This window comes from Mus musculus, chromosome 10, assembly GCF_000001635.26.
Source record: "Mus musculus strain C57BL/6J chromosome 10, GRCm38.p6 C57BL/6J".
Taxonomy (NCBI): Eukaryota; Metazoa; Chordata; class Mammalia; order Rodentia; family Muridae; genus Mus; species Mus musculus.
This window is the reverse complement of record NC_000076.6, coordinates 88,762,271-88,789,925: the sequence shown is the minus strand read 5'-3', so window position 1 is coordinate 88,789,925 and position 27,655 is coordinate 88,762,271. Positions and strand designations below refer to the sequence as shown.

The following is a 27,655-nucleotide window of genomic DNA, read 5'->3' as shown; positions in this document are numbered from 1 at the left end:
TAACTAATGCATGTTACCGGGCCAGTGTGTGCAAAGGCCAAGAGGAATAGATTTTAGTGAAACAAAGTTTCTAGAGTTTGTTGGTAGAGTTTCATATTCCATATTTTAGGCAGTTGGTTGAGATTTTGTGAGGTATCAAAATGAAATAGCCACAATTATTTGCAGGTTTCTTTCTGCCTGATCTAACACAAATGAGCTTTCTTCCATTCCAGTGGATTAGATGCCAACGCAACATGAGCATCTGGTCATCTTCTATTAAGCCATTCATAAAATAGAGCAATGCCTCTAGTCTCACCAGTGGTGAGATATTGGGGAATAGAATTATTTTTTCATTAAAATGTTATTTATATTAATATGTTTTGTTTCAACAAATTCATAAAACAGATTTTTTTTAATATTGCTCAGTTTTCATTTCTCAAATTAGTAACTACCATAGGTAAACTCAGACAAAAGTTCTCTAGGTCTTAATAGTTTAAAAGTGTTTTAATATTAAATCACTATATATTCAAGTTTTGAGTGTTGTCATTGAGGTTTCTTACACTAAAATGTAGCAGTTAGCTGGGTTGCATACGTTTTACCCCAGCACCCAGGAAAGCAGAAGCTGATACTTGTATAAAGCCAGCCTGGTCTCATAGCAAGCTCTTGATCAGATAGAGCTGCATAGGGGACCCTATCTCAAACAAACAAAGTAACTTTTAATTAGATATCTAAAGGTTTATGAGAAATGAATGTTAACTATTGTTAGTAAGCATGTATTAAAATGGTCACATTGTTTGTTTTTAACTGTGAGTCTTTCCTCGGTTTTATTCCTGTTGATGCTCTGATGGGTCTTGGTGCATTCCCCGGGATACACTTAGGTGATGTGGGAGATCAGGGGGAACTGTGTTTAGAGATGTGATTGGCAGGCTGAGAGGCTCAATGTCAGAGCATTGGCGCTCCTGCAGAGGACTATCTAATCACTGTCAAAACTGCTAGTCGGTCACAGCTGTCTGTAACTTTTGCCTCTGTGGCCACCAGGCACACACACATGCAAGCAAAACATACACATAGGAAATAAGATAATAATAAACTTTTAAAAATACAAGAGAGCCGGGCATGGTGGCTTTAATCACAGCACTCGGGAGGCAGAGGCAGGCGGATTTCTGAGTTCAAGGCCAGCCTGGTCCACAGAGTGAGTTCCAGGACAGCCAGGGCTACACAGAGAAACTCTGTCTTGAAAAAACCAGAAAAATAAAATAAAATAAAATAAAATAAAATAAAAAATAAAAATACAAGAGAAATGTATTTCGAGCCTAGTGGAATACTGCATGCACATAATCCTAGGAGGCAGGTTCAAGGCCAGTGTAGACAGTAAAAGGAAGAAAGGGAAGGAAGAAATACTGTGCGTTTTGTTTATTGGTTAGTCTAGTGTATAGTTATATTGGGAGGGAGGGGAATGGGAAATGATGTTTTATGTTTATAAGCAAAATTAGTGCTGGTTTTTATTCTCGCTCATTAACCCATGCGTTACTTTTACGACCTTCCATAAAGAAAGGAAGGTCTCTTTCCTTCTCTCTCTCCTGTGAAGCTGTAGCAGAGAAATTATATCTTTCCTTAAAAGCTTAAAAACCATACACGTAAAACTAAATAAGCTCTGTGTGATCTTGTTGTGTTTGTTTGTTTGATTTGAGACAGGGTCTTATTTTGCAGCTCTGGTTTGCTGCGAATGCATGGAGATCTGACTGCCTCTGCCTCTCCCTTGGTTTTTCTTTTATATACCTTTTGCAGGTTTAGTTGGTTTTTGTTTCTGATTTGTTTTTTTCCTAGATTTTAACTGAAATCTTTCTAGTATCCTTTTTTTCTTACAGACTCTTTGTTCACTTCCTTTTAATGTCTGTCTTACTGGTTTCCTTTTTTCCTTGATTTAACTCACCCTTGACTTGCCTGTTTTATTGCTTTTTCTACTTGTTTTTCTTTTCTTTTTTTTTTTTTAGTTTTTAAAGATTTATTTATTATTATATCTAAGTACACTGTAGCTGTCTTCAGATGCACCAGAAGAGGACGTCAGATCTCATTACGGATGGTTGTGAGCCACCATGTGGTTGCTGGGATTTGAACTCGGGACCTTCGGAAGAGCAGTCGGTGCTTTTAACCACTGAGCCATCTCTCCAGCCCCCTACTTGTTTTTCTAAACACCTGTTTTCCTTTTCTCTTGCCTTTATATCTGTTGAAGTCTTCGGGGGTGCTCATTACAGATCTGTAGCAAAACAAGGAGCTAGTGATATAGCTAACATGTGTACAGATAATGCTCTTTTGACTTTTCAGAATTTTGTATGGACGGATGAAGAATAAGACAGGGAGTAAAACCCAGGGCAAATCTGCTTCAGGAACCCGCATGGCGATTGTTTTACGGTTCCTCGCAGGGACCCAACCTGAAGAGATCCAGTTATTCTTAGACCTGCTGTCTGAACCAGTGAAGCACTTCAAGGACGGTAGGTCCCTGCTGCCTCCCTTGCCGAACGCACGCCTTTGCTGTGAACTTGTGCCGTTCCTGGATAGAAGTCTTTGTACTGGGGCTGCTGCTTCCCCCACCCCCGTGATCTAACCTGAGCTTAATCTCTCTGTAAGTCTTTAGCCATTTAGTCATGTGTTCCGCCACAGAATCATTTGCCTGTGAGCAGTGACTTGTCTTTACCTCCCGAGTCCCAGATCCTCATCTCAGTTGGAAAGCAGTGAAGTGTGTGTGATGGTGCAGGCTAAGCTCTGGCTGTCTCCTGTCATAGCGTGTGACATTGTCATAGTGAGGATTTGCCATGACTAGATGTGTTGAGCCCTTACTTTAACATAACATTGCAAGCAACAGTTAACATTTAAAACAAGCACAGGAATTCTCATGACGTAATTGTCCCCAGTTTACAAATGAGAACACTGGTAGAGGTAGGATTTTTAACTCAGACATTTCTGACTATAAAATCCTTTGTTCGAGTTCCAAAATTTATTGGCTTTAGCCTAATATAAATATTTCTTTGGTAGTGTAATGCGTTTTGTTTCAGCTCAGTGAATAGCAGAGTGACCCTCATGAGTACCAGCATTTTGTTGGGTGGGTGGCCCCCGGATGGAAGGTGTACAAATGATACAGTTTAAGAGGTCTGGTTAAGTTGTACATCAGTAATTTATTGTCTTATTGTAGGTGGCTGTGCAAAGCCTAAGCAGTATCAATTCAGATCTTTTAAGTTTTTATAACTCGTCAAACTCAGCATAGCTCAGTAACTCCAGTGTTCAGGAATAGTATTTTTTAAAATTGGGTGAGCCAGGTGTGATGGTGCATACCATTAATTCCAACACTTGGGAGAGAGAGGGAGGTGGATCTCTGATAGGTCACAGACAGCCTGGTTTATATAATGAGTATCAGGACAGCCAGAGCTACATAGTAGAAAAACCCTGTCTCAAGAAAGAAAATAACAGTAGTAAATAAAATAAAACTGGGTGGGATTTACACTCAGAGTCAGCTCTCAGACTACTTTCTTATCTTTCTTTGTCCCTCAGTTTCCCTATCTGAAATACGAACAGTAAAACAGCTCCCTGAGCATCTGATAAGAGTTGGGAGACAGTACCTGAGAGAAGAATGCTGGCACCTGTAACTAACACATCACTAGAGAAACTGTGCTGTTTAGGGAGCTGGGGAGGATGCCGTGATCAGCAGCAGACTAACATTTCACCTCATGGCACATCCTCTCCATTTCACTAGGAGACTGCTGTTCTGCTGTCATCCAGGCAGTAGAGGATTTAGATGTGTCTAAAGTTCTTCCTGTGGGGCGGCAGCACGGCGTCTTGAACAGCCTGGAGGTCGTGTTAAAGAACATCAGTCATCTCATCAGCACATACCTTCCCAAGATCCTGCAGATCCTACTGTGTATGACAGCAACTGTCTCCCACATCCTCGACCAGCGAGAGAAGGTGAGAGGTCGCAGTAAATGCTTGCCTCTGAGTGTTTGTCTTGGGAGTTGGGTTGGAGTCACTAATGTCTTTCCTTCTGTAACCCTAATGTTCAGACAGAACCCATGGTCTGTTTAGAAGTTAATGCTGAAGCCAGCACAGTGTCTTGAATAAATAAGGAGCGTGGTAAGCAGGACTGGTGAGTTAGCTGGCCGACTACTGAGAGGAGAATGTTACAGTTTTCTGTTGAACTGTATTCCATACCTGTTCTGATACAATAGGAATATGGCCCTGAGCTTACTCTGGAGAACGTGGAGAAGTGCGTATGCACATTATAATGCACTGAAGGCTTCTTGGAGTAGTTGGGATTTGAAGTAAAGATCCAGCCTCAGATTTTTGCCTCTGAGCCGTCTCTGTTGATTCATAATATATCCAGTGCCTTCCAAATGCAGTCTTAAGTAGAAGTGGTTGTCAAAGTCTTAAGCTGCTTTTTGGATAGACATAAACCAGCCTTGATGATGAATGGTTGACCAGAGCTGACCCCTGAGGTAGCACAGGTATGGTATGGTCTAAGAAGAGAGAAGCAGAGGTGTCTGGAGCGCAGTGAGCATTCAGTAAGTAAGGTTGGCGCTACAACATGGACCTACATGAGAGAGTGAACATACTGCCTGCTGGGGACTCTCGACACACCTTGAACAGGGGATTGATAAAGACACTGCTGTACGTCGGCTGTGGTTGGACATAGCAGTAAGATTCACTTGAGGCAGACGAAGGAGGACCATGAGTTCGAGGTTAGCCTGGGCTACATTTTTTTTTAAAAATTGCTGTTTTATCCAGGTGTGCTAGCCAACTCTCTGGAAGCAGAGGCAGGTGGATCTCTTGAGTTGGAGGCCAGCCTGGTCTATATATTAAGTTTCAGGAGAGCAAGGACTATATAGTACAACCCTGAGTCAAAAAGGGGGAAAAATGCCTTGGTTGCTTTGTGGGAAAGAGGCTTTGCTTAGAGAAGCCAAGGGTGACACCGAAAAGAGGTCATGGAAAATTGTGTTGTATGCAGATTTAAAAGAGAAGATGACACTTGCCACTTGTGCTTTAGAGCAAGCTGAAGTGTTGTGCACATGTTATGTCATGAAGGGTGTCAAGTTTCATAAAGATTCATCCTTTGGACTTTTGATTAACTTAGAAGTTACTCAGTAATGGGCCTGGCTCCCAAGCCAGTGTTTCGTAACTCAGAGGATCATTTTGTGCAATTTCATGGTTCATTAGTTAGTGAGGTGTTAAGCTTTTTCACGGATGTGGGGCTTCTTGCTCTTTTAAACAAGTCCAAGGAGTTCCTCTAAGAGGCATAGTAAGTCGCCCCATGGTGGTTTTGTCTGAGTGTGCGTTTGAGCTCAGTTATACACTTGCTTTTTATGGCTCTGATAGCCTCTGGGGTGTTGGCTGACGTGAAGTGTGTGTTGTTAAGGTTGTAAATGGTTTTGTGATGTTTGTACATTGAAGCAGTGACTCATACATAAATATACATAAAATCTACAACTGCCTATTTCCCAGCTTTCCTCTAGTTTGGTCAGCAATCATGGAGTAAACTGGACAGCTGGAACAATAGTTCTACAAATGGATAGGATGTGCCTGTCCTGGCCTGGGGAGAAGCAGGGATGGAGCAAAGTGGGGCACTATTTGAGGTCTTGTTTCCTAACACTGGTTTGTTGTTTGCTCCAGATGATTTTTTAAAGTTATCAGTTTTTTAAAAGTATCAGTGATCGTAGATTTTCTTTTCTACCAAACCTGATTCAAAGGACATCAGGTGTTCACAATGGAGTGGAAGCAGGTCAGAGTGGCTTGTAACTGTGTAACTTCCTGAGTCTGCCTGTTAGTCGGTGACTGGATCGGGGCAGACCGTGTGTGAGGTTTCACGATCCTTGTGCTTATGCAGCAGATTAAGAGTACCCTTGTTCATAGTCCCTTGAATTTAAAATGAGTTACTGTATGTTTAGATATCTGTTGATTAGTGTTGACTTTTCCTGGCAGGTACCTTCCTTTAGTTTTATTCATGGTGCCTTAGAAACAGACTTGACATTCTTTGGTGGTGGCACATGCCTTGAATCCCAGCACTGGGGAAGTAGAGGCAAATTGATCTTTGAGTTCGAGAACAGCCTGGTCTACAGAGTGAGTTCTAAGATTGCCAAGGCTACACAGAGAAATCCTGTCTCGAAAAACCAAAAGAAAAAAAAAAGTCATTAACTACGTAAGAGGATTTTCTTTGTTGCCCTAAGTTTTAGGATGATTCTTAGGTAAAGCTGTAGGTAAATAAGGTCATATATAAAAGTGCTGCCATTTAAATATTTAACAACCACAATATAGTGATCAGGTAGAAAGGTAGTCAGTTTGAGTTCTCTCTGAGGCTTTTGACATTATTTGTTTGGAAGGCATCACTCTGAGGCCCTTGCCTCTTCCTCTCTGGATCTAGACCTATTCATTCTTTAATAGTCTATTGGAAATTCTGCCTTTGCATAATGTCTGCCCTTCCCGGGTTTATAAAACTCTTCACATATTGAACTATACATAATTTTCAGTCCCTCATATAAGTATGGACTATGGGTATGATGCCATTGTTGGAGACTCAGTGAATAAATCCACTCTGAGGCTGCATTCTTGTGGTTTCACACCACACAGGAAAGGAGACGTGATGTCTGGTTAACACTTGCTGACTCTCCAGCCTCTGTGCCTGTACATGGGTACATCTGTTTGGTTGGTTGGTTGGTTGGTTGGTTGGTTTGGTTTGGTTTTTCAAGACAGGGTTTCTCTGTATAGCCCTGACTGTCCTGGAATTCACTTTGTAGACCAGGCTGGCCTTGAACTCAGAAATCCACCTTCTGCCTCCCCAAGTGCTGAGATTAAAGGCGTGTTTTTATTATTGTTTTGTGCATATGAGTGTTTTGGCTGTATATCTGTGCACTGTGTACATGCAGTGCCCTCAGAGGCCAGAAAAGGACATTGAATCCCCTAGAAGTGGAGTTAGAGTTGGATGTGGATGCTGGGAACTGAGCCTGTGTCCTGTGCAAGAGCAGCCAGTGTTATTAAATACCAATAGCATCTCCTCCAGGCTGGGTCTCTTTTCCTGCCACACAAACAAGAGTGCCTCTCTACAGAGATCAGGTGTGTGTGTGTGTGAGTGAGTGTGTGTGTGTGTGTGTGTGTGTGTGTGTGTGTGTGTATGTTATGTATGTATGTATGTTTCTGTGAGAGGTGTATATATGTGTGATGTTTATGTTTGAAAAATATCTTTGTTTACAGATTCAGTTGAGATTTATTAACCCACTGAAAAATTTAAGACGTTTGGGAATCAAGATGGTCACTGATATCTTTTTGGATTGGGAATCCTATCAGTTCAAAGCAGAAGAAATTGATGCTGTGTTTCATGGTACAGTTTGGCCCCAGGTAAACCAGGATTTCTACATCCTGCCTAGCCCTTCTACTTCTCCCTTTATTTTTAATTTGCCAGCATAGACTACCACCCAGACATCAATGTTGTCTACTTTTTCTTACATCAAGACTCATTTCTGCAGATTGTTAGAACCCTGAGTTAGACCTAAAGATCAAGAGACAGTGGCATATATACTGAAGGTTAGCTTGAATATGACTGTGTGCCTTAAAGAACCCTGTCCTAACTGCCTTAGCCCCTCATTCTAACAAACACAGGGGAAGGTGTGTGTTGTTTGTCCTGCATTTCTTTACTGATGTCTCTGCTTGTGACCGGTTGTCATGGTAACTAGTGTAGTTAGCTAGCTAAGAAGGTGAAGGGAGGAGCTTGATTTGAGAATAGTTTTAGTTGTGTAAATTCAGTCATTTCTGACCATTTGAATCCCCAAATAGCTGGTTCCAGTATGGAAACACTCCTTGCACTGTGCCTGCCATTTTGCTGCTTCTCTACATCTGTCCTCTATGTGTGCTCTCTGCCCTGCTCTGTTTCCCTACATCTGTCCTCTATGTGTGCTCTCTGCCCTCTCTGTTTCCCCACATCTGTCCTCTATGTGTGTTCTCTGCCCTCTCTGTTTCCCCACATCTGTCCTCTATGTGTGTTCTCTGCCCTCTCTGTTTCCCCACATCTGTCCTCTATGTGTGTTCTCTGCCCTCTCTGTTTCCCCACATCTGTCCTCTATGTGTGCTCTCTGCCCTGCTCTGTTTCCCCACATCTGTCCTCTACATGTGTTCTCTGCCCTCTCTGTTTCCCCACATCTGTCCTCTATGTGTGTTCTCTGCCCTCTCTGTTTCCCCACATCTGTCCTCTATGTGTGTTCTCTGCCCTCTCCGTTTCCCCACATCTGTCCTCTATGTGTGCTCTCTGCCCTGCTCTGTTTCCCCACATCTGTCCTCTACATGTGTTCTCTGCCCTCTCTGTTTCCCCACATCTGTCCTCTATGTGTGCTCTCTGCCCTGCTCTGTTTCCCCACATCTGTCCTTTGTGTGTGCTCTCTACCCTGCTCTGTTTCCCTAAATCTGTCCTCTATGTGTGCTCTCTGTTTCCCCACATCTGTCCTCTATGTGTGCTCTCTGCCCTGCTCTGTTTCCCCACATCTGTCCTCTATGTGTGCTCTCTGCCCTGCTCTGTTTCCCAACATCTGTCCTCTATGTGTGCTCTGTTTCCCCACATCTGTCCTCTATGTGTGTTCTCTGCCCTCTGTTTCCCCACATCTGTCCTCTATGTGTGTTCTCTGCCCTCTCTGTTTCCCCACATCTGTCCTCTATGTGTGCTCTCTGCCCTGCTCTGTTTCCCCACATCTGTCCTCTATGTGTGCTCTCTGCCCTGCTCTGTTTCCCTACATCTGTCCTCTATGTGTGTTCTCTGTTTCCCCACATCTGTCCTCTATGTGTGCTCTCTGCCCTCTCTGTTTCACACCCCACTGTGCTGCTTACCCTGCTTACCAGTTGCTCCTGTTGCTTCGATAAGTCTGTGGTTTATATGGCCTTTATTTGCCATCCTAGATCTGCAGGCTTGGATCTGAGAGTCAGTATTCGCCTACTCCTCTGTTGAAACTAATTAGCATCTGGAGCAGAAATGCAAGGTAAGACTTCTTCCTTCCTTTCAAAAGGAACAGTGTTTTAGCCTAGTCTAGTCAAAACTGGTCCAAGGACCATCTGTTATACTGTGAGTCACTCTGAGGTACAGTCACAACAGATAAAGCATTGAATAACATTATGGAATGATCTTGAAATGCGTTTTTTTTTTAAAGATTTATTTATTTTATATATGTGAGTACACTGTAGCCGTCTTCAGACACACCAGAAAAGGGCAGCAGATCCCATTACAGATGGTTGTGAGCCACCATGTGGTTGTTGGGAATTGAACTCAGGACCTCCAGAAGAGCAGTCAGTGCTCTTAACTACTGAGCCATCTCTCCAGCTCCCAAAATACATAATTTTAAGAAAACTCATGGAAAAGTATGTATGATGTATCCCAAGAAAAATGCCTATAAATATATTTGTCAATGACTATGAGATAAAACAAATATCTAGGATAGGTGAGAAACTTTTAAGAATGAGTACATAAATGTTGCATATTTATGAGTTATGTTGAAGTATATGAATACATTGTGTAGTGTAAAAACCAGGATGAACACATGTACTCAAAAATTTTTTCCTTGTAGTAAAAACATTCAGTATGCTTTCTTGCAGCCTTTTAAAAATCCACAATACATTTAGCCTGTGTCACCTGACAGAGCAGTAGAGTCCCAGAGCTCAGTGGTGCCTGCTGCCCAGTGTCTATCTCTGACCTCCTTCTGCCCTGCCCTTCCTGGCCTCTAGAGTGTTCCTAGAGTGAGCTCTTAAGGAAAACCTAACTGTGGCCTGGGTAGTCCAAAGCTAGGAAAGGGGGCTTCATATCTCTTCCACAATATATGAATACTTTACAATAAAAAGTGGGGACATAGGTAAAATTTAAATCTTATAATGTGATATAAACAAAAATTATAGTATATAAAGTCCAAAGCTGACGCCTAGGCATGGCAGTTGATAGGCACGTTCCTCCAGCGTGTGTGTGGTCATTGAGTCAGTCATTCAATCTGACCTGGAAGAAGTGGAATGTAGATCATAGAGGATGACATCATCACATACATAAACATAAACCATGTTTTGGCATGCTTTCCTGAAAAATACTCATTTGTTCATTGGTGGTTATTTGTGCCTTTTCCCCAGTTCTTACTTGAAATGGAGACTCTAGAGCCTGGGAGCATTCTAGACTCTCTAGATCACTCTCTCCTTGTAAAATCCTGCGTTAGGTAAAGCCTGAGTACTGGTGGTACTAGCTAAAATCTTGCCATTGGTATTCACAAAATTGGGACCGTATCATATAACCAGTTTTTCAGGTTTTGTTTTGTTTTATATCATTTACCATTATGGCGTGAATGCTTTCTTGTTATAATAGACTTTCCCTAAAACCCGTAAACACTGTTTCCATCATCTGTCCTTTTTTACTAGTAGGAGAGCCTGTTTGTTCCTAGGAAAAAGCCTCGCTTTCCTTATCTCCCTAATTGATAAGGGATTTTGTATCTTACTTCTGAGCACCTAGAAGTAGTGTTTTATAGTCTTGTTTGAGAAGGGTTTTATAGTGATGTATGCAAACAAGCCACCAAGGCTTCAGTCCAGGAAGATAGTCCAGTGCAGCTTGGCCTTTCTTTGTTTGGTGCCTTATTCAAGGTGCACATCCACACTGGACATCATTTCATGAGTTCTAAAATTTCTCGCTTCCCTCCCCCCAACCCCCAAAAGTAGATGGTGGGCTGGAGAGATGGTTCAGGGTCCCCAGCACTTGGTGATCATGCAGGGGACCCGAGTTTGCTTCCCAGAACCCTCTTCCTGTGCTGTCACACCATCTGTTTCTCTTTCATGTGTGGTACCCACCTGAAAAACAAATCTCCAGGGCAGGCTGACTGACATTAGAATTTCAGCAGCCACAGATGTGCATATACAACTGAATGAGAAATAATTAGTGAACATGTATGTCAAAAAACTACTTCATAAAAATGCCACTTTTTCCGGGCTGTGGTGGCTCACACCTTTGATCCCAGCACTCAGGACTCAGGAGGCAAAGGCAGGTGGATCTCTGAGTTTGAAGTCTGCCTGGTCTACAAAACAAGTTCCAGGACAGCTAAGACTACACAGAGAAACCCTGTCTCAAAACTGCCCCCCCCCCACCACCACCATTACATTAGAAAAGAGGATATAACTCAGTAAGAGACAGCACTCCTAGCATGTGTGAGACTCCATCTCAGCCCTGCTGCTTCTTACGACAGCTTGGTGCCTGTAGCAGGTCTGCCCTCCTTTATCAGAAATGGGAAATAATGGTATGTCATAGAGATGTCATGAAGATTAAGTAAATAGATGCAAATCTAAGTGATACAGTGTCTATAGAGGGTTTAGAATTAGCCATTGAGTTCTAGCTTTTAAAGTAATTTCTTTTCATATACATATACACTTGTTAACGTCAGTGTACAAACTCTTAATGGAATGTTTTAAACATAACATACTGAGAAATAAGGTGATTATTACAATGTCTTTCTCCTTGCAGATATTTCCCTCTTCTGGCTAAACAGAAACCTGGGCATCCAGAATATGATATCCTGACCAATGTCTTTGCAGTTCTCTCAGCAAAGAACCTGTCGGAGGCCACAGCTAGCATTATAATGGATATAGTTGATGATCTCCTCAACCTTCCAGATTTCCAGCCCACAGAAGCAGTGCCAAGCTTGCCAGTAACTGGCTGTGTGTACGCCGACGTAGCAGAAGACACAGGTGTGCGCAGTTCACCAAGCACGTGATTCATAGACATTGTAGGCAGCTTCTGCTCTCCACAAAGTAGAATTTGACTCTTAACACCTTGTGCGGAAAAGTTTCTTTTGTCAGAGGCGAGTGTAATCTGAAATTCTTTGCACATGTAGGAATGTAGAATAACTCTCCTGCAAGGAAATCTCAGCTGTCCTTCAGGACACTGGGAAATGTTCACCACTGTTAACCTGAATTCTTCCTGTTACAGCACGCCCGGCGGTTCCTGTACTGTAATAAGGAATGGTTTACATACCCTCCAGGTTTACATACATTTGTAATTTAACTACTGATGTATCTCTTTTAAAGAAGAAAAGGTATTTAGTGATTAGAGTTGAAATGTGTTTTTATTGTGGGGATAAGGGGTTGTATGCTTAATGTATGAGTGCTCTGTCTGCATGTACTCCTGCATGCCAGAAGAGGGCATCAGATATCCTAGATGTCATGGGTCACTATGTGGTTGCTGGGAATTGAACTCAGGACCTCTAGAAGAACAGCCATTGCTCTTAACCATCGAGTCATCTCAGCAGCCCCTAGAGTTGAAATGTAAATGTTCGTGAATAATTGAGTGCTTTCCTTATTTGTCATCAAGAAAATCTTATCTAATGATGAGGAAGAGGTAATTGAGACCTCACTGTTTCAGAGCCTGTGACTGTAGGAGGGAGACTGGTTCTGCCGCATGTGCCTGCAATTCTTCAGTACCTCAGCAAAACCACGATAAGTGCAGAAAAGGTGAAGAAGAAGAAGAACAGGGCTCAAGTCAGTAAGGAGCTCGGCATTCTTTCCAAGTAAGTGGCAGATCTGTACTGGAAGGCGAGGTTAGCATACATGCTTTCAAGTGTTAGCCCTTCTTCTAGTTGTTCAGTTAACTTTTGGACAATTTAGAATGAATGAGTCTTTTAATAATGTGTGTAGGGTACTGGGTCTAATCTCCAGCTCTAAACATCAGACAGAAGAAAGAAAGTGGGGTGGACTGTGAGGGGTGGGAGGGAGTGTAGCTCTCTATGAGTGGCAACAGGGTGGGGGGGGGCAGGAGGAAAGAGGAGTGGGGGGGGATCTTCCAGGCCCCAATCAAATGAAAAGTTTGATTGTCAAAGTCTCAAGCTTTAGCCAGGCGATGGTGGTGCATGCCTTTAATCCCAGCACTTGGGAGGCAGAGGCAGGCAGATTTCTGAGTTTGAGGCCAGCCTGGTCTACAAAGTGAGTTCCAGGACAGCCAGGGCTACACAGAGAAACCCTGTCTTGAAAAAACAAACAAAAAGTCTCAAGCTTTGTTAGATCACTAAAAATACTTGGAAGAACAAATTGCATGAAGAGTCAAGCCTGGTTTTTTAAAGACTTTGGCAGTAGAATTAATAATATATAATCAGTTCCTGAAAGGGCAGTTAGTAATAAGAAACTATTTTATCCTAAATTTTAATGTGAGAGTTACTAAACTTGCTTTTATTACCTTTTATTACTCTCAACAATGTAAAAATGATAAATTAGGATCTTGTAGAAGCTAGAATGTTTTACTCGTGTTTTGGAGGCTAAGTGCAGACTGAAGTTCATCCCGAGCCATTGGTGGTGGACACATGGTAGGCCCCTGGGCTCAGAAAGGCCAGAGTCTCAGCCACACCACAGCTGCTCCTCTGGTCTCCATTTCTCTCTAAGCAAAACGGGCAGAGGAATTCCTCTATCACTGTGCTTTTAAGGAAACTGCATTGAAGTATCGTGTGTGAAACCTTCTGTGGTGGTGCCTGAGAATACTTCCTGAGAAAGCCTGAGTGGTCAGATGACAGGACTGACGTCAGGACCACCTACACACCCAGATACTGTCAGAGTTATAGAGAAGCCAGAGTGAGAGCACCCACTACACTCGCGCCTTTTGGTTTTCTGCAGTTTAGCTTGTGAGAAATTCTTCTTCCTGCATATCCTAACGTGTCCATGTGTCCTCTTTAGGATAAGCAAGTTTATGAAAGACAGAGAACAGTGTTCTCTCCTCATTACACTGCTCCTTCCGTTCCTCCTCCGCGGCAATGTTGCTCAGGTACCGTTCAGAGGATGCTGACTTTGTGGGCTGAGCGTGCTATCTTAGGCTTACTTGTGTAGGGAACTTTATTGCTTAAATCCCGTGAGTATTTGTTCCAGAAAACTTGAGGCTGTATAGAAGTAAAACATTTGCAGTAGAGGGGGAACTGGGCTAGAAGCGAGGGACACCCTCACCTGCACCTCCATAAGATGGTCCCCTTCATTTAGCTTCTCATGCATCTCAGCATTTTCTCCCTCTCTTGAACAACAGTAGAACCTAGGAAATGCATTCTGCACATCATTGGCAAAACAGTGAAAAATCTCTCCTTCAGTATTCAAGCACAATTGACTCGAGTCGAGAGCTCACCAGCCATCAGTAGTGAGCCAAACCTCTTTGACCAGGTAGTCATGCAGACATCAGCCCACGGGTCTGTACACAGCCAGAAGGGCTTCCTCCTCAGCATGCTCTTGCCCTTAGCACCACTGGGATTACATAACCTAAGAGACTTTGAAAAGCACATGTATTCTTTATTTGAATTAAAGGAAGAAATTGTAACATAGATTCTGTGTTAAGTTAAAATGCTAAATTTTTAAATACCATGAAATAATTTTTTCAATGTTTAATCATAGCTATTTATTTCCAGTGCTATCATAAAATACAAACTGAACTCGGTGTGGTGGTGCACACCTGTAATCCCAGCACTTAGGAGACAGAAAGTGTAGGAAAACATGCCTGCCTGAGTGAGTGTGCGTGCATGCGTGTGTACATTGCGTGAGAGAGAGGGAGGGGTTCTATGAGATCCTAAAATGCAGTTTCTCTTGGTTCTCAGGATACAGAGCTTGACATCCTGGTGACAGTGCAGAACTTGTTACAGCACTGTCTGCATCCCGCACACTTCCTCAGACCTCTCGCCAAACTCTTTTCAGTTATTAAGAACAAGTTGTCAAGACAGCTGCTCTGTACCGTTTTCCAGGTATATGATATGTAGTCTTTTTTTTTTAATCCCAAATTGCGGTTTCTTTCCACCCCATAAATATTGGGACCAGCCACCTTTGTTCCAGTGTGACATCATATGAAGTTGAGTGGTCTCAGGGGCTGAGGAGAGCAGGAGAGTTACAGCTTTATCCATTAATAACTGTGCTGCTCATAGCCAGAAATGCTGCCTATTAACACTCAAAAAATAAACATATTGCCCTTTCCTTTCAGAGTCTGTCTGATTTTGAAAGTAGACTAAAATACATTACAGATATCGTAAAGGTAAGAAAGAAATCATACTTCTCTTTGGCTTCAAAAGTATTGGTTTATTAATATTGATATAATCCCTCTATTTATATGGTTGTACTATCATTTCTCATAGCTTAATGCCTTTGATAAAAGACATCTCGATGACATCAACTTTGACGTTAGATTCTCAGCCTTCCAGACCATCACCTCCAACATAAAGGCAATGCAGACAGTGGATGCGGACTACCTCATCGCTGTGATGCACAACTGTTTCTATAATATGGAGGTGGGTGGAGGTCATGGCAGACCCTTGGGCTGGTTCTGTAATATGGAGGTGGGTGGGGGTCATGGCAGACCCTTGGGCTGTTTCTATAATATGGAGGTGGGTGGGGGTCATGGCAAACCCCTGAGCTGTTTCTGTAATATGGAGGTGGGTGGGGGTCATGGCAGACCCTTGGGCTGTTTCTATAATATGGAGGTGGGTGGGGGTCATGGCAGACCCTTGGGCTGTTTCTATAATATGGAGGTGGGTGGGGATCATGGCAGACCCTTGGGCTGTTTCTATAATATGGAGGTGGGTGAGGATCATGGCAGACCCTTGGGCTGTTTCTGTAATGTGGAGGTGGGTGGGGGTCATGGCAGACCCTTGGGCTGTTTCTGTAATCTAGAGGTGGGTGGGGGTCATGGCAGACCCTTGGGCTGTTTCTGTAATGTGGAGATGGGTGGGGGTCATGGCAGACCCTTGGGCTGTTTCTGTAATATGGAGATGGGTGGGGGTCATGGCAGACCCTTGGGCTGTTTAATAGTACACCACCAAATACAGTGACTTAATTCCTAAGTTTGGGTTTGAAAGGAAGACAAGAAGTTTTTAGGATAAAATTTCTTTTAAATGCAGACTTTTTTGTTTTGTGAACTACTAGTGTTCCATTCATGATTTGAAAGACTGAAAATGTTAAACGCATGGAAGCGCTTCAAAAAAAAAAAACCAAGGGATGCCTGGCCTGGGTGTGGTGGCACACTTCTGTAACTCACCACTGGGAGCCAGGACTGAAGGATGGTGGGTTTGATGCCAGCCTGATCTACAGCACAAGATCCTGTCCTTTTTGTTTTTTTTATTTTGGTTTGGTTTGGTGAGGGTGTTTATAGACAAGGTCTCAATGTGGAGTCCTGTCTGGCCTGAAACTCTATGTAGACCAGGCTGGCCTCAAATTCCCAGATCTTCCTGCCTCCAGCTCTTCAGCATATCCTACCATCATGTGACATCACAGCTTCCAAGAGCTGTAGGGAGGGAAGTAGAGACCCATGATACTTGCAGCCTTCTTATGATTCTGAAACCCACTGAGGACAGCACAGTGACTCATGAATGAGGAAAGGCACTTCCCAGTCAAGACTGACCTGAGTTCAATCCCCAGGACACATGGGAAAGCCAGATGTGTGTAACAGCACACTTCTGTAACTCCTCAAGATGGGAGGGAGAGGCTGAAGAATCCTCAAAGCTTGAAAGCTAGCCAACTTGAAGTACCCATAGCAGCAGAAATGCTGCCTACCAATTCACTGCATTCTTAAACTGAGAACAAAGGGGCCTTTAATCCAAGTTACACCAGGCAAATGTTCCTCTTTCTGCCATTTTTTCATGACAACCTGATAATCCAAAACTGGCTATAGTGAACCTTTTATTCTGCTTGCTTTGGGACATAAAGCTAGTCTAAAAGTATGCTTGGCAGCGCTTCCTGAAATGAACACGTCTCAGTGTGTGTTTTCCAGAATCCCATGCTGTGGTCATCACATCCTCCTCCATCTGCCTCTCTCTAAAGCATGAGGCACTCACAGGCGTTTCTTAGTAGGGTTTGGCACGGTAGCTCTGACAAGGTTTCACTTTCTGGGAGAATCACACTGTTGTGTTATAGAAAAAATTCAGCAGTAGAAAGACTCGGGTTTTCTCTTTTTCAGATAGGAGACATGTCTTTAAGTGACAATGCCAGCATATGCTTGACAAGTATCATCAAAAGGCTAGCTGCTCTGAATGTCACAGAGAAAGAGTATAAGGAGATCATTCACCGGACACTCCTGGAGAAACTGAGGAAGGGGCTTAAGAGCCAGACAGAGGTATTGGAACCATGACGTCTCGTTACTACTGTCTACAGGTGTTCTCCCTCTTCTGCTGTTGAAAAGCAGTCAGGTTTAGTCTAATAATTAAAATAGTTACCAACTGTCACAAGTTTTCTGGGGGTAGGTTTTTATTTTACACAGTTTTTTTCTTTTCTTACAGTGGAAGAAATGGTTTACTTAAAATGTAAATGGCTTTTTCATCTACCTTATATTATCTAGGAAATGGATAATTCTTTTAAACTACTTTCATTTTTGTTTTCCCTCAATGTGATATTTGCAGAGTGTTCAACATGACTATACCCTGATCCTTTCCTGTTTGATTCAAACTTTTCCAAATCAACTGGAATTTAAGGACTTGGTGCAGCTCACTCATTGCCATGACCCGGAAATGGACTTCTTTGAGAACATGAAGCACATTCAGGTAGGTGCAGCTGATTTCCTCCGCCTTGAGAATAGCAGCTCATACAATTGGGCCTTCTGGGAAAGATGGATCTTGGGGTTTCAAGAAGGCTTCAGGGTTCTTTCCCTGGTCTTCATGACCAGCAGGCAAATTTGCATGTAAGGTGATCGTCTCCCGGGGGTCTCGTTCTTGGTGGCATCACCAAACACAAATCCTGATAGTGTCAACTTCCTTTGTTTTTTTTCTAAGAGAATTCAGGCCCATTGTTAAGTGCTATGGATTATATATGTGAGAGCAAGCCAAGACCCAGCTATCTGCTCTCGTAGTGGCCATGCTCTTCTAGATCCCTGCCTTTAAACTTCTCATGGAAAAAGCACTTGGGGCTGAGGCAGGGGTGGCTTTAGGAGAGCGTGTGCAGTTGCCACTGCATATTTCCTCTCACTGTCTAGATCCACAGACGAGCAAGAGCCCTGAAGAAACTGGCTAAGCAGCTCCTGGAAGGCCAGGTTGTGCTGTCTTCTAAATCTCTTCAGAATTACATCATGCCTTATGCCATGGCTCCAATTCTTGATGAGAAAATGCTCAAGGTAAGCTACTAGTGTAAGACGCACGAGCATTAGTGTCCAGATTAACCGGTTTCTGGCTTTTTAAGAAATGGTCTCACTGTGTGGCCCAAGTTGACCTTGACTGAACTCGAAACTCGGTCATCAGCTCCCAGGTGCTAGCCTGGACGGTGGGTGTGTTTCCATTTGTTTGGTTCCTTGGTCTCTTGCTTTTTGGTTTGTTTGGAGATGAGTCTCACTCTATCTTAGGCTGCCCCACTGTGTAGTGGTGCAGGCTGGTCTCACACTCCCAGTGGTCCTATTGCTTCAGACTCCAAGTGCTGGGACTGTACAAAGAGAAAGGGAAGCAAGCTTTCCTCAAGCAGCTAGCTCTCTTCTCCCTGCACTCCTCCCTGTGCACTGCAGCTAGCTACCATGCCCTGCCTCTGTCTCTGTAACTCAAGATACCGTTAGGCACTTTGGGGTTCTTCTCCTGCACTGGAGCCCCACAGTTCTGTGTGTACAGTAAATTCAGGTCATGGCAATACACCCCATCCTCCTCTTGTGGGCTGTCCTATCTTGCTGTAATTGTGGACTGTCCTATCTTGCTGTAATTGACATCCAGAGTTTGACAACTGGATTCATGTTTTTGTCCACTTTCCTAGTTTAAGGTTTGAAGGGACTGAGCAGTGTAGCGGTGTAGCAGTGTGGTTTATTTACAGTGATCACAACCCTTTTTGTTTTGTTTTGTTTTTTCTGTTCACTGGCAGTAGTCTTGATCTCATCTGGAAGATCTGGGCAGCAAAGGGTTTAGAGTGCATTAATATTAATATTCTTTAAATTGATACCACCCTTTTCTGGGCTTAGGGTAGGGAAAGAAGTAAGGGCAGCTTATTTGACAAACTTACAGTGTCCGAGTCAGTATGTTGTAACAGTGGTTGGTAAGCTTATTTGTGAAGAGCACGAGGTATTATAATTCCTTCTATGACTGCTGATGGCCTGTTGTCCTGTGGAGTGTACCGAAGTAACCTGTGTTTTCTTAGCACTCACTTGTCCATTGAAGCTCTTGGGTTCTTTCACAGCATGAAAACATAACTATTGCAGCCACGGAGGTTATCGGCGCCATCTGCAGACACCTGTCTTGGCCAGCATATGTCTATTACTTGAAACATTTCATCCATGTCTTGCAGTCAGGCCAAATCAACCAGAAACTGGCTGTCAGGTATAGTCGGTTTCTTTGTCTTTAAAACATAACCTGAACTCCGCTTTCTGAATGTGTCTTTCTGGGATCTCCACTTACACTCACTGTGTGAATGTGGCTATAATGATGATGCTCCTTACAGTCACATGGTAAACACTTGTACTGTTGCTGTCCCTGAGTCGTTCCCCCTCCCCCTCCCCACCATAGATGATATAACTAATCAGATGCCGTTTCTGTATTTTTCTTGACAGTTTGCTGGTGATCGTGTTGGAAGCCTTCCATTTTGACTACAAAACTCTTGAAGAACAAATGGGAAATGTTAAGAATGAAGAAAGTATGTTTTGAAAGTTTCTTAAACTAGATTCTCATTTTATTCCTCGATAATTTATGATAATTAAAGTTGGCAAAATATACTGTTTTTTCATTTTGTAGTAGGACCAGTTATTGAGTCAAGAAGAAACTGAAATGAATAGCTTATTTCTTTTAAAATTTTGTTTACCTGTACAGAAGATATAGCTAAAGTATATAATATGAACACCAGAGCTGCTGTCTTATTTCCCTAGAGGTCCTATCTCCCTTAGGTGTGGCAGTCTGTCTCTGAGCACCAGCAGTGAGATTCTGGGCCTGAGCAGACAGAGCACTACTTCTCTGCCTCAGAATTAATCATCCACTCACCACCATCAGGCCTACACAGAGCAGCTCTTGTCCCATGTGCGTCCTTCTCAGCAACCTGTTCTGTGCTGTCATGTCAAATGTGACAGAGCAGCATCGCAGAATGCCCATCACATGGAGACGCAGCCAAGACCCTGACCTGCTAGTTAGCCTCTCCCCACAGTAGCCTGACTCAGCGCTGGACCAGCCCAGGGTGCAGGGAGCTTCACAGCCCAGGCTGAGGGTGAAGGACATCTTTGACTACGGTCCTTTATGATGCCGAGTTCTTAATTCCATATGTTAAAAATGCTCAACAGCGATGAAATGGGAAGTGGACTCAGTGAGAGGAGTTTGAGGAGAGGGGACCTTTCAGGAACCCTGTTTGTTCCCTGGTGTTTTCTGGATAGAAGAGGCTGGGCTTCAGCGGTGTAAGATAGCAAAGTTTCACAGCTATAAATGACAGAAAGAATGGGCTTCATAGCCATATTTTCCCTTATATTTGGTGGAATGACAAACAAATTTTAGGCAGTTACAGAATTTACTTCATTTAATTCTCAAAATAGTTTTGCAAGGTGGTGCCTCTTTCCCTTTCACTGGTGAAGAATCCAAAGCCCCGAGGGGGTAAGGCAATTTACTAAGGTAGTTTATGAACAGGGTCAAGGCTGACCTTGCCTCACAGTACTAAACTGTCTCATTTTAATGGAGTTTAATGGCACTGAAGTTTAGTGGCACTCCTGTGTTCTCAGGTGACCCTATTCTGGCCAGGCCACATACTTTTATAACTGCCCGTTTCTTTGTCTCTCCATCATTAGACTCAACCTGTGAGAAAGTAACCCGCAGCCCTTTTACTCCCGCTGCTTCCGGTGCTGTTGTCAGATGTGGTCTACAGATAGTGCTGGAGAAGGCAGTTGCATGACTTTATCTTCATCGTCACCTCCTCTTCCTCTCTCATCTCCTCTTCCTCATTTTGAGACAGGATCTGGCTGTATAGCTCAGGCTAGCCCCCCAACTTTTTCATCTTTCTTTCTCAGACTCTTGAGTGTGCTGTTCAGGTTAAGATAAGGTTACAGGTACAAACCCCACACCCAGCTGTGACATTTCTTTAATTCAAGGTGACTTTTTTCTTACAGACACGGTTGAGATGGCTGAGTTACTGGAGCCTGAAGCCATGGAAGTGGAGGACATGGATGAGGCAGGGAAGGAACAAGCCTCTGAGAGATTGTCAGACAGCAAGGAGGCTCTGGGAGCCCCCGAGGCAGCTGCTTCTGAGGGGACGGTGGCTAAGGAGCAAGAGTGCATCTCCAAGTCTGTCTCTTTTCTTCCTCGGAATAAGGAGGAGCTGGAAAGAACAATTCAAACCATCCAGGGAGCCATAACTGGCGACATCCTCCCCAGGCTGCATAAGTGCCTCGCGTCTGCGGTAAGGAGTGGGGCCGGCCGGCCGCAGGTCTGTATGAGCCCGGGTGCTGATGAACCCATCGCGTTGCATGGGCTCCTCCTCAGGCTTTCGACTGATGGGAGCTTGTGCATTTCTCTTCATCTCAACCTTTCATAGTTCCTTCTCCCAGTAACCTGAGGCAGCCATTACACTGGTTTTTCTCTCTGCAAATGAGAGGATGAGTTCTCCAAGACAAGGCAATGAAACAGAACCTGTTTTCCCTTTCTGCTTTTTGGCTACTTCTGTAGTGTTTAAATATCATCTTAGGCACACACGGTGCTCCGACAGAGAGATGCATCTTTCTCCTGCTCGACAGGGATAGCATGGAACAATATATTCTCATTACCTTTCTTTCGAGTTTGTTTTTCATAGCCTTTCCTTCTTGGTATAAAACATAGGCCTACAAAGGGACCCATGCATTGTAACTATGTTACTGCTCTGTGTGTGTGTGTGTGTGTGTGTGTGTGTGTGTGATACATTAATATCATTCATATATATATAATACCTAATACATACTAGATCACACAGCCATTGCTTTGCATTGCAGCAGCAGAGTTACCTATCTTTAATAGAGATAAGGCAAGTAAGAGCCCTTGCTGTGCAGGCATGGAGGCCTGAGTTTACCCCCAGCATCCACGTACAGACCTGGGAATGGCTGTGCCGCTTGTCTGTAACACCAGTGTTGTGAGGATGGTGGGCATGGGCAGATACAGAGAGATAGCTGAAGTTTGCTGGCTCAGCCCAGCTCCAGAGTAACGGAACAGGACATTCTGACTTCTACCTCTGGCCCCCCATTGTGTGTGTGCTCACCCCCCCACACACACACACACAAACACACGAAAGTAAACAAGCAATGGGCTTAAAATAGAAAATTTGTCTTTCAGATAAGAAGTTAGGGGCTCCAGAAAGTTGGGTGTAGCAAGCCCCAAGACCTGGACAACAGTCAAAAGACACAATCACATGTAGGGTACCATGTTGGCACATCGTTGTGCTTCTTTGAACTTCCCCTCAACTTTTCTTCTAGACCAAAAGAGAAGAAGAGCACAAACTGGTCAAGTCAAAGGTCGTGAACGATGAGGAAGTAGTCCGAGTGCCCCTGGCTTTTGCCATGGTTAAGCTGATGAGGTCCCTGCCACGGGAAGTTATGGAGGCAAATCTGCCCAGGTATGTCATTATGTGACAAATGAGACAAGTTCAGAAAAAAAACAAGATTTGTCTCTTTTCCTCCTGAGCTATAAGTTTATTTTGTCAAGAAGAAAATTACCGCCATGGTTGACTATAATTCCAAATCCTGACTAGGAATTCAGGTTATGAGTAATTAAGAGACAAAAAGATGGGCATATTTTTTGTTTGATTCTGTGACATGGCTAGTTATTTTTCAACCTTGTATTTTCTAGTATTTTGCTGAAAGTGTGTGTCCTCCTCAAGAACAGAGCACAGGAAATCAGAGACATTGCACGCAGCACCCTCTCCAAAATAATAGAAGATCTGGGCGTGCACTTTCTACAGTACGTCCTGAAAGAATTACAGACGACCCTTGTCCGTGGGTATCAGGTAAGCGCAGCGTTTGATCGCACATACATCAGATTGACATTACAAGTCATAGTACTTTGGGTCTGTCTTCAGGAAAGCTGGAGCAAGCAGGCAGCAGCATTCAGGCCGTTTCCAGCTCAGAGCCAAGTGTGGGGACTCCATCTCTAATTCCAGCATTGGGAGGTTGAAAAAAAGATCAGGAAATCAAAGGCAGTCGGGGCTACATGAGACCCCGTCTCAAACAGCCACAACCGAAGGTTCCTAGTCTGTATCCATCAGTTCAAAAGATCTTAGCTATGGCTTCTCCTTGGCTTGGGGTCACATGGGCTTTTCACCTTGTACAACATTGTTTCATGGTCTCTAGATTTTAATGGAAACTTATTGTCATGTTTACATGACATGTTTACATTTCACTCAGCTGAGTACATGAAGGTATTGCCAGCTGAGTGAATACGAAAGATATGAATGAACATGTTTTTATGTGTTGAAGACTTTAAACTTGGCATACCGTATAAAATTAGTAAAGCCACCAGGCAATGTGAAACATTGAGCAGTCACGTGGTGGTCTAACTTTGCTACAACTCCAAGTGTAAGCCTGGACAGCAGCTTGCAGATATTAGAAAGGTGCAAACTAGAGCCCACCACAGTTGCCTATAGAGCCTGCATTTACTAGGGAACCTTGTTCAAGTACTCTTCCAAGAGTTCTGTAGTTAACTCCTTGCATGTCTTATCTTGCTGGTGTGTAAGGAACCTGTTCTAATTCCAGTATGCTTTCTTTATGTGACTGTTTTTGCTAGCATGCTCTAGAGATCAGCATATATATTCTTAGGCTAACAGTATATGAGGATCAGGATTGTAGCACGTGAACTGCAACGTGGAAACTTGCCACTCTGCAGTTCCCCTCCCCTCACCTGCTCTTCTGTCTTGGAGGATTGGGAACTTGCTATGGTAATGTGGTAACTACTTTGGTGGTCCCGTTCATATGGAGGAAGTCAAGTAAGGAGCGTGGTCCTGCCCTGGACAGTTCCATTGCTGCTCTTGCCTCTGCTCTGAGCTGCTGGCCGTGTCTGCCACTGCTCCCTGGGATCGTGGGGCTGGTGGCACAGGTCTCACTGCCCTTCTGGGAGGCCTTTATCTCACCTTCGTTCCTGAAAAGGCTATCACTGCTGAATATGGAATCCGACCTTGACAAGGATTTGTTTTAAAAACACTGTACTACCCTTTGCAGTGAGCTATTCAGTTTGATCCCCTTCCAAGTCACACGGTTTTCCCTGGCTGCTTTAACGACGTGATTGGTTTCTCAGCAGTTTTTACTTGTGTGTCTGCATGTCTTTCTTTCATAAATCATTGTAGCACCTAAGCCATTGGATTTCTGAACACTCTGTATTTTGTAAAAAGCTGTCCTTTGGTCAAAGGTCTTTAAATGGTGACACGTGAAGAGAACGTGTCTCAAAGCTTCTCTGAGCAGTAACTCACCCTGGACAGCATTAAGGTCAGCACTTCTCAGGCCGGTGCAGCTCCCATAGCCATGGGACTCTTAGCCCTGTGCGTCCTGACTGTGTGTGTCCTCCTAGGTTCACGTGCTCACTTTCACTGTTTACACGTTGCTGCAAGGCCTCTCCAGCAAGCTGCAAGTTGGGGATTTAGATTCTTGTCTTCACATAATGACTGAGGTAAGATTTACAGAATGCAATTTTGCTTTCTCGAGGTGGGCGGTGTCATTTTAGAAGTTCACAAATATTAAAATAGTGCTGGTGGGTGATTAGTGTGTAGAAGACCCTCCCTGGATTTAATTCCCAGCCATGTGCACGTGCACGCACATGTACACACAGACACACTGTACACACGTGAATTTCCTGTCTTCATGACATAAAGGAGCAGCAGTTAGAAAGGCACAGCTCCACTGCAGTGGGCATTCTGCTGTTACTAGTGTTTACCCTTTCTTTTTCCAAAGAGCTGGCAATGCACGTCCACGTTTTGAAATGAATGGATCAAAGTTTCTGTTCATTTCAGTAATTAAGTTGCAGATACGAGATCGTGTATATCTTAGCCTTAGCTCTAGGTGCTAGGTTTTGGTGTTTCTGCACTGCTTTCTAAAGTGCACTGAGAATGTGTGGAATCTAGCAGAAGTCACCCTCCCCGTTTCAGTCCAGTCTAGCTTACTTTAATTGTCCTCACTGACTTTGTTTCTCGGCACACCTTGCTGAGTGCTCAACTCTGCCATTTGCCCTTTCTTTCAAAGATTTTTAACCATGAATTATTTGGTGCCCTTGCTGAAGAAAAGGAAGTAAAGCAGATTCTGTCCAAAGTCATGGAGGCTCGAAGGAGCAAGAGTTACGATTCTTATGAAATCCTGGGCAAGTTTGTGGGAAAACAGCAAGTTACGAAACTTATTCTTCCATTAAAAGAGGTAAGGACCTAAGTGAGACTGGGAGCAGCCAGCATTAGAGTACTTCAGTTCCCTGCAGTACTGAGAGCCCTGCAGGGTGGGCACTGACCGTGAGCGGGACTGTGATACCTTCTGTGCTAAAGGAGCAAACGAGTACCGTGTACGTGCCGGGTTGCAGCCTTGCCTGCGGTGCTATGACCACGGAGACAAGGTATGAGAGGAAAGGCAGCGAGAAGTGGAGTGTGAGTGAATGGCATAGCTGTGTCTTTACACAACTGCCATGGTGCCAAATGTGGGTGCTGAGTGTTCAAGAGCACTGGCTGCCCTTCCCAAGAACCTAGGTTTAATTCCCAGCATGGCTCACAGCCATCTGTAACTGCAGTTCCAAGGTATCTGACGCCTTCTTCTGCCTCTTGAAGCAAAACACTCATACAGATAAAGTAAAAATAAATGAAAATCTTCTAAACACTGTTACAGGTAGAAAATTAAGGCTTGGGGCTTGAGTGGGCTAGAACAAACATCATTACAGCAGCTAGGAATCTAGTTCTAGACCATTCTGCTCCAAAGCAGGCCTTCCGCTGTTTCTTTTGCCTCACAGATAACAGGAGCTCCAGTTCACTTACTGTCTTACTGTTTGCCCTGCTCACTTAAGTGATAAGCATTCAATAATGTTAACAGTTCATGTTATACAGCTTCATATACTAAAACTAGAGCCAAAAGTGCCGTCAAGTGTAACAAGATGCTCTTGCTTCCGGGTGTCTTGGTGGTAGGTTAACCTGTTCCTAGAGTGCGCGTCGTTTTATCAGAGGCTGACCTAAGAATGTTGGGTGTATTTTGAGGTGGAAAGGGTCTCATGCAATGAAGTGCTGAGGATCTTGCTAAGGGTGATGATGTCAACGGTCCCAAGTTCCTGTTAAGTCCCTTTGAGTTTGTCCTGAAGCTTGGCCATTGCAGCCCTTAGTTTACGTGCTTTCTTTTAAATAGCAATTACTCGCTTTAATTGCTGTGCGCACTTGCATGCCTGCCAATCACCTCCATCAGTGCACTTGGCAGATGACACCTGCAGCACTTGCCCTGAGTCTCACCAGCAGGGAAGGAAGTCACAGGAATGGAAGCATGAAAACCATTCACAGCGATTGTCTCTCAAGTTGAGGCTGCTCTTACCTCAAAAAAAAAAAAATACAAGATTTTATCCTCTTTATTATTCTGAAGGCAAATGTGAATGAGGATAACGTGAATTCATACATGGTAACAAAGTAATTAAGTTTTCTTAGTAGCAGAAGAAACAGTCATAAATCAAGGCATCTTAAAAATATATTGTGGAAACATTGGGTAGATCAGTTCTAATAGAGTGGAGGTCTCTGTCGTAGTCCCATGATGTTATCTAAAGACATTCCTAGCCTTTGGTTTGGTGAAAGCAGAGGTCTGTTTGTATATTCCCACAAGGGTTTACTAGATAGCCACAAGGATGTTAGGTCAAACACAGTAAATTGCCATTTATGGGGTTCAAGACGGCCTGAGATAGTTTGTTTCAGGGCCTGTGCCTGTTGCAGCTCTCCACAGTCCCTGGAGTTTAATCAGCCAGCCCTGGAGACTATGTCCTCTCGGAAACTTCCGTTCACAAGTTCACAGTAACTTTGACTTTATATGTCATAGCTATTTGAAGATGTAGTACTATACTTTTTTCTTTTTAATTAGAGAAAATGCAAATGAAAGCATGGCTCTTCCTTAGAATGTCGCTCTCTGTTTGCCCATTTAGATCCTACAGAATACCACGAGTTTAAAACTTGCCCGGAAAGTTCACGAAACCTTACGCCGAATTATAGCAGGGTTAATTGTGAATCCAGACATGACAGCAGATGCTCTTCTGCTGCTCAGTTACGGGCTGGTCAGTGAAAATCTGCCGCTGCTAACAGAAAAGGAAAAGTAAGTTTGTGGAAAACTTCCAGTTAAACCCCCGGCTCTTGAGCCCTTCCCTCATCATCTCTTAAGTGTGCTAATTTAATAATCTGGAACAGTGCAGAACCAAAGTCAAGCTGAGCGCATCCTAGTAATCCCAGTGCTCGGGAAGCAGAGGCAGGGGGATTGTGAATTTGTGGCCAGCCTAGTTTAGATAGCAAAATTCTTCTTACCTTGGTGCTGTTTGGGCTGAGAACTTTCCAAGTTCTTTCAAGTTCCGTATTAACATAAGATTGGGGGCTGGGGGGGGGGGTGCTTGTTCTGTGTAGTGATGCACACCTTTAGTCCCAGTACTCGGGAAGGCAGATCTGAGTTCAAATCCAACCTGAACTACATAGTGAGTTCCAGGACTGAGAAGTTACACAGTGAGATCCTTTATTAGGAAATGAAAAATTTGGATTGTTTTTCTCATAATCAGGTGTCTATGAATGATAGCAGCCAATTATCTCCCTACCGTTCTCTGCT

At 43.6% G+C, this 27,655-nt stretch overlaps 1 protein-coding gene across 1 annotated transcript in view; it reads left to right on the top strand.

Moving 5' to 3' along the window:
• Utp20 (UTP20 small subunit processome component) overlaps positions 1-27,655 on the top strand; it is an 80,208-nt gene that overhangs the window by 36,889 nt on the left and 15,664 nt on the right. Inside the window, exons 26-46 of the mRNA NM_175158.3 lie at positions 2,305-2,471; positions 3,728-3,936; positions 7,210-7,353; positions 8,899-8,978; positions 11,480-11,703; positions 12,377-12,521; positions 13,675-13,762; positions 14,574-14,717; positions 14,951-15,001; positions 15,102-15,254; positions 16,919-17,074; positions 17,358-17,498; positions 17,927-18,064; positions 19,102-19,241; positions 19,472-19,554; positions 21,002-21,291; positions 22,334-22,473; positions 22,707-22,863; positions 24,417-24,515; positions 25,085-25,252; positions 26,991-27,157. Of these exons, the coding sequence (NP_780367.2) occupies positions 2,305-2,471; positions 3,728-3,936; positions 7,210-7,353; positions 8,899-8,978; positions 11,480-11,703; positions 12,377-12,521; positions 13,675-13,762; positions 14,574-14,717; positions 14,951-15,001; positions 15,102-15,254; positions 16,919-17,074; positions 17,358-17,498; positions 17,927-18,064; positions 19,102-19,241; positions 19,472-19,554; positions 21,002-21,291; positions 22,334-22,473; positions 22,707-22,863; positions 24,417-24,515; positions 25,085-25,252; positions 26,991-27,157 (3,084 nt within the window). The remainder of the gene's footprint in view (positions 1-2,304; positions 2,472-3,727; positions 3,937-7,209; positions 7,354-8,898; positions 8,979-11,479; positions 11,704-12,376; positions 12,522-13,674; positions 13,763-14,573; positions 14,718-14,950; positions 15,002-15,101; positions 15,255-16,918; positions 17,075-17,357; positions 17,499-17,926; positions 18,065-19,101; positions 19,242-19,471; positions 19,555-21,001; positions 21,292-22,333; positions 22,474-22,706; positions 22,864-24,416; positions 24,516-25,084; positions 25,253-26,990; positions 27,158-27,655) is intronic.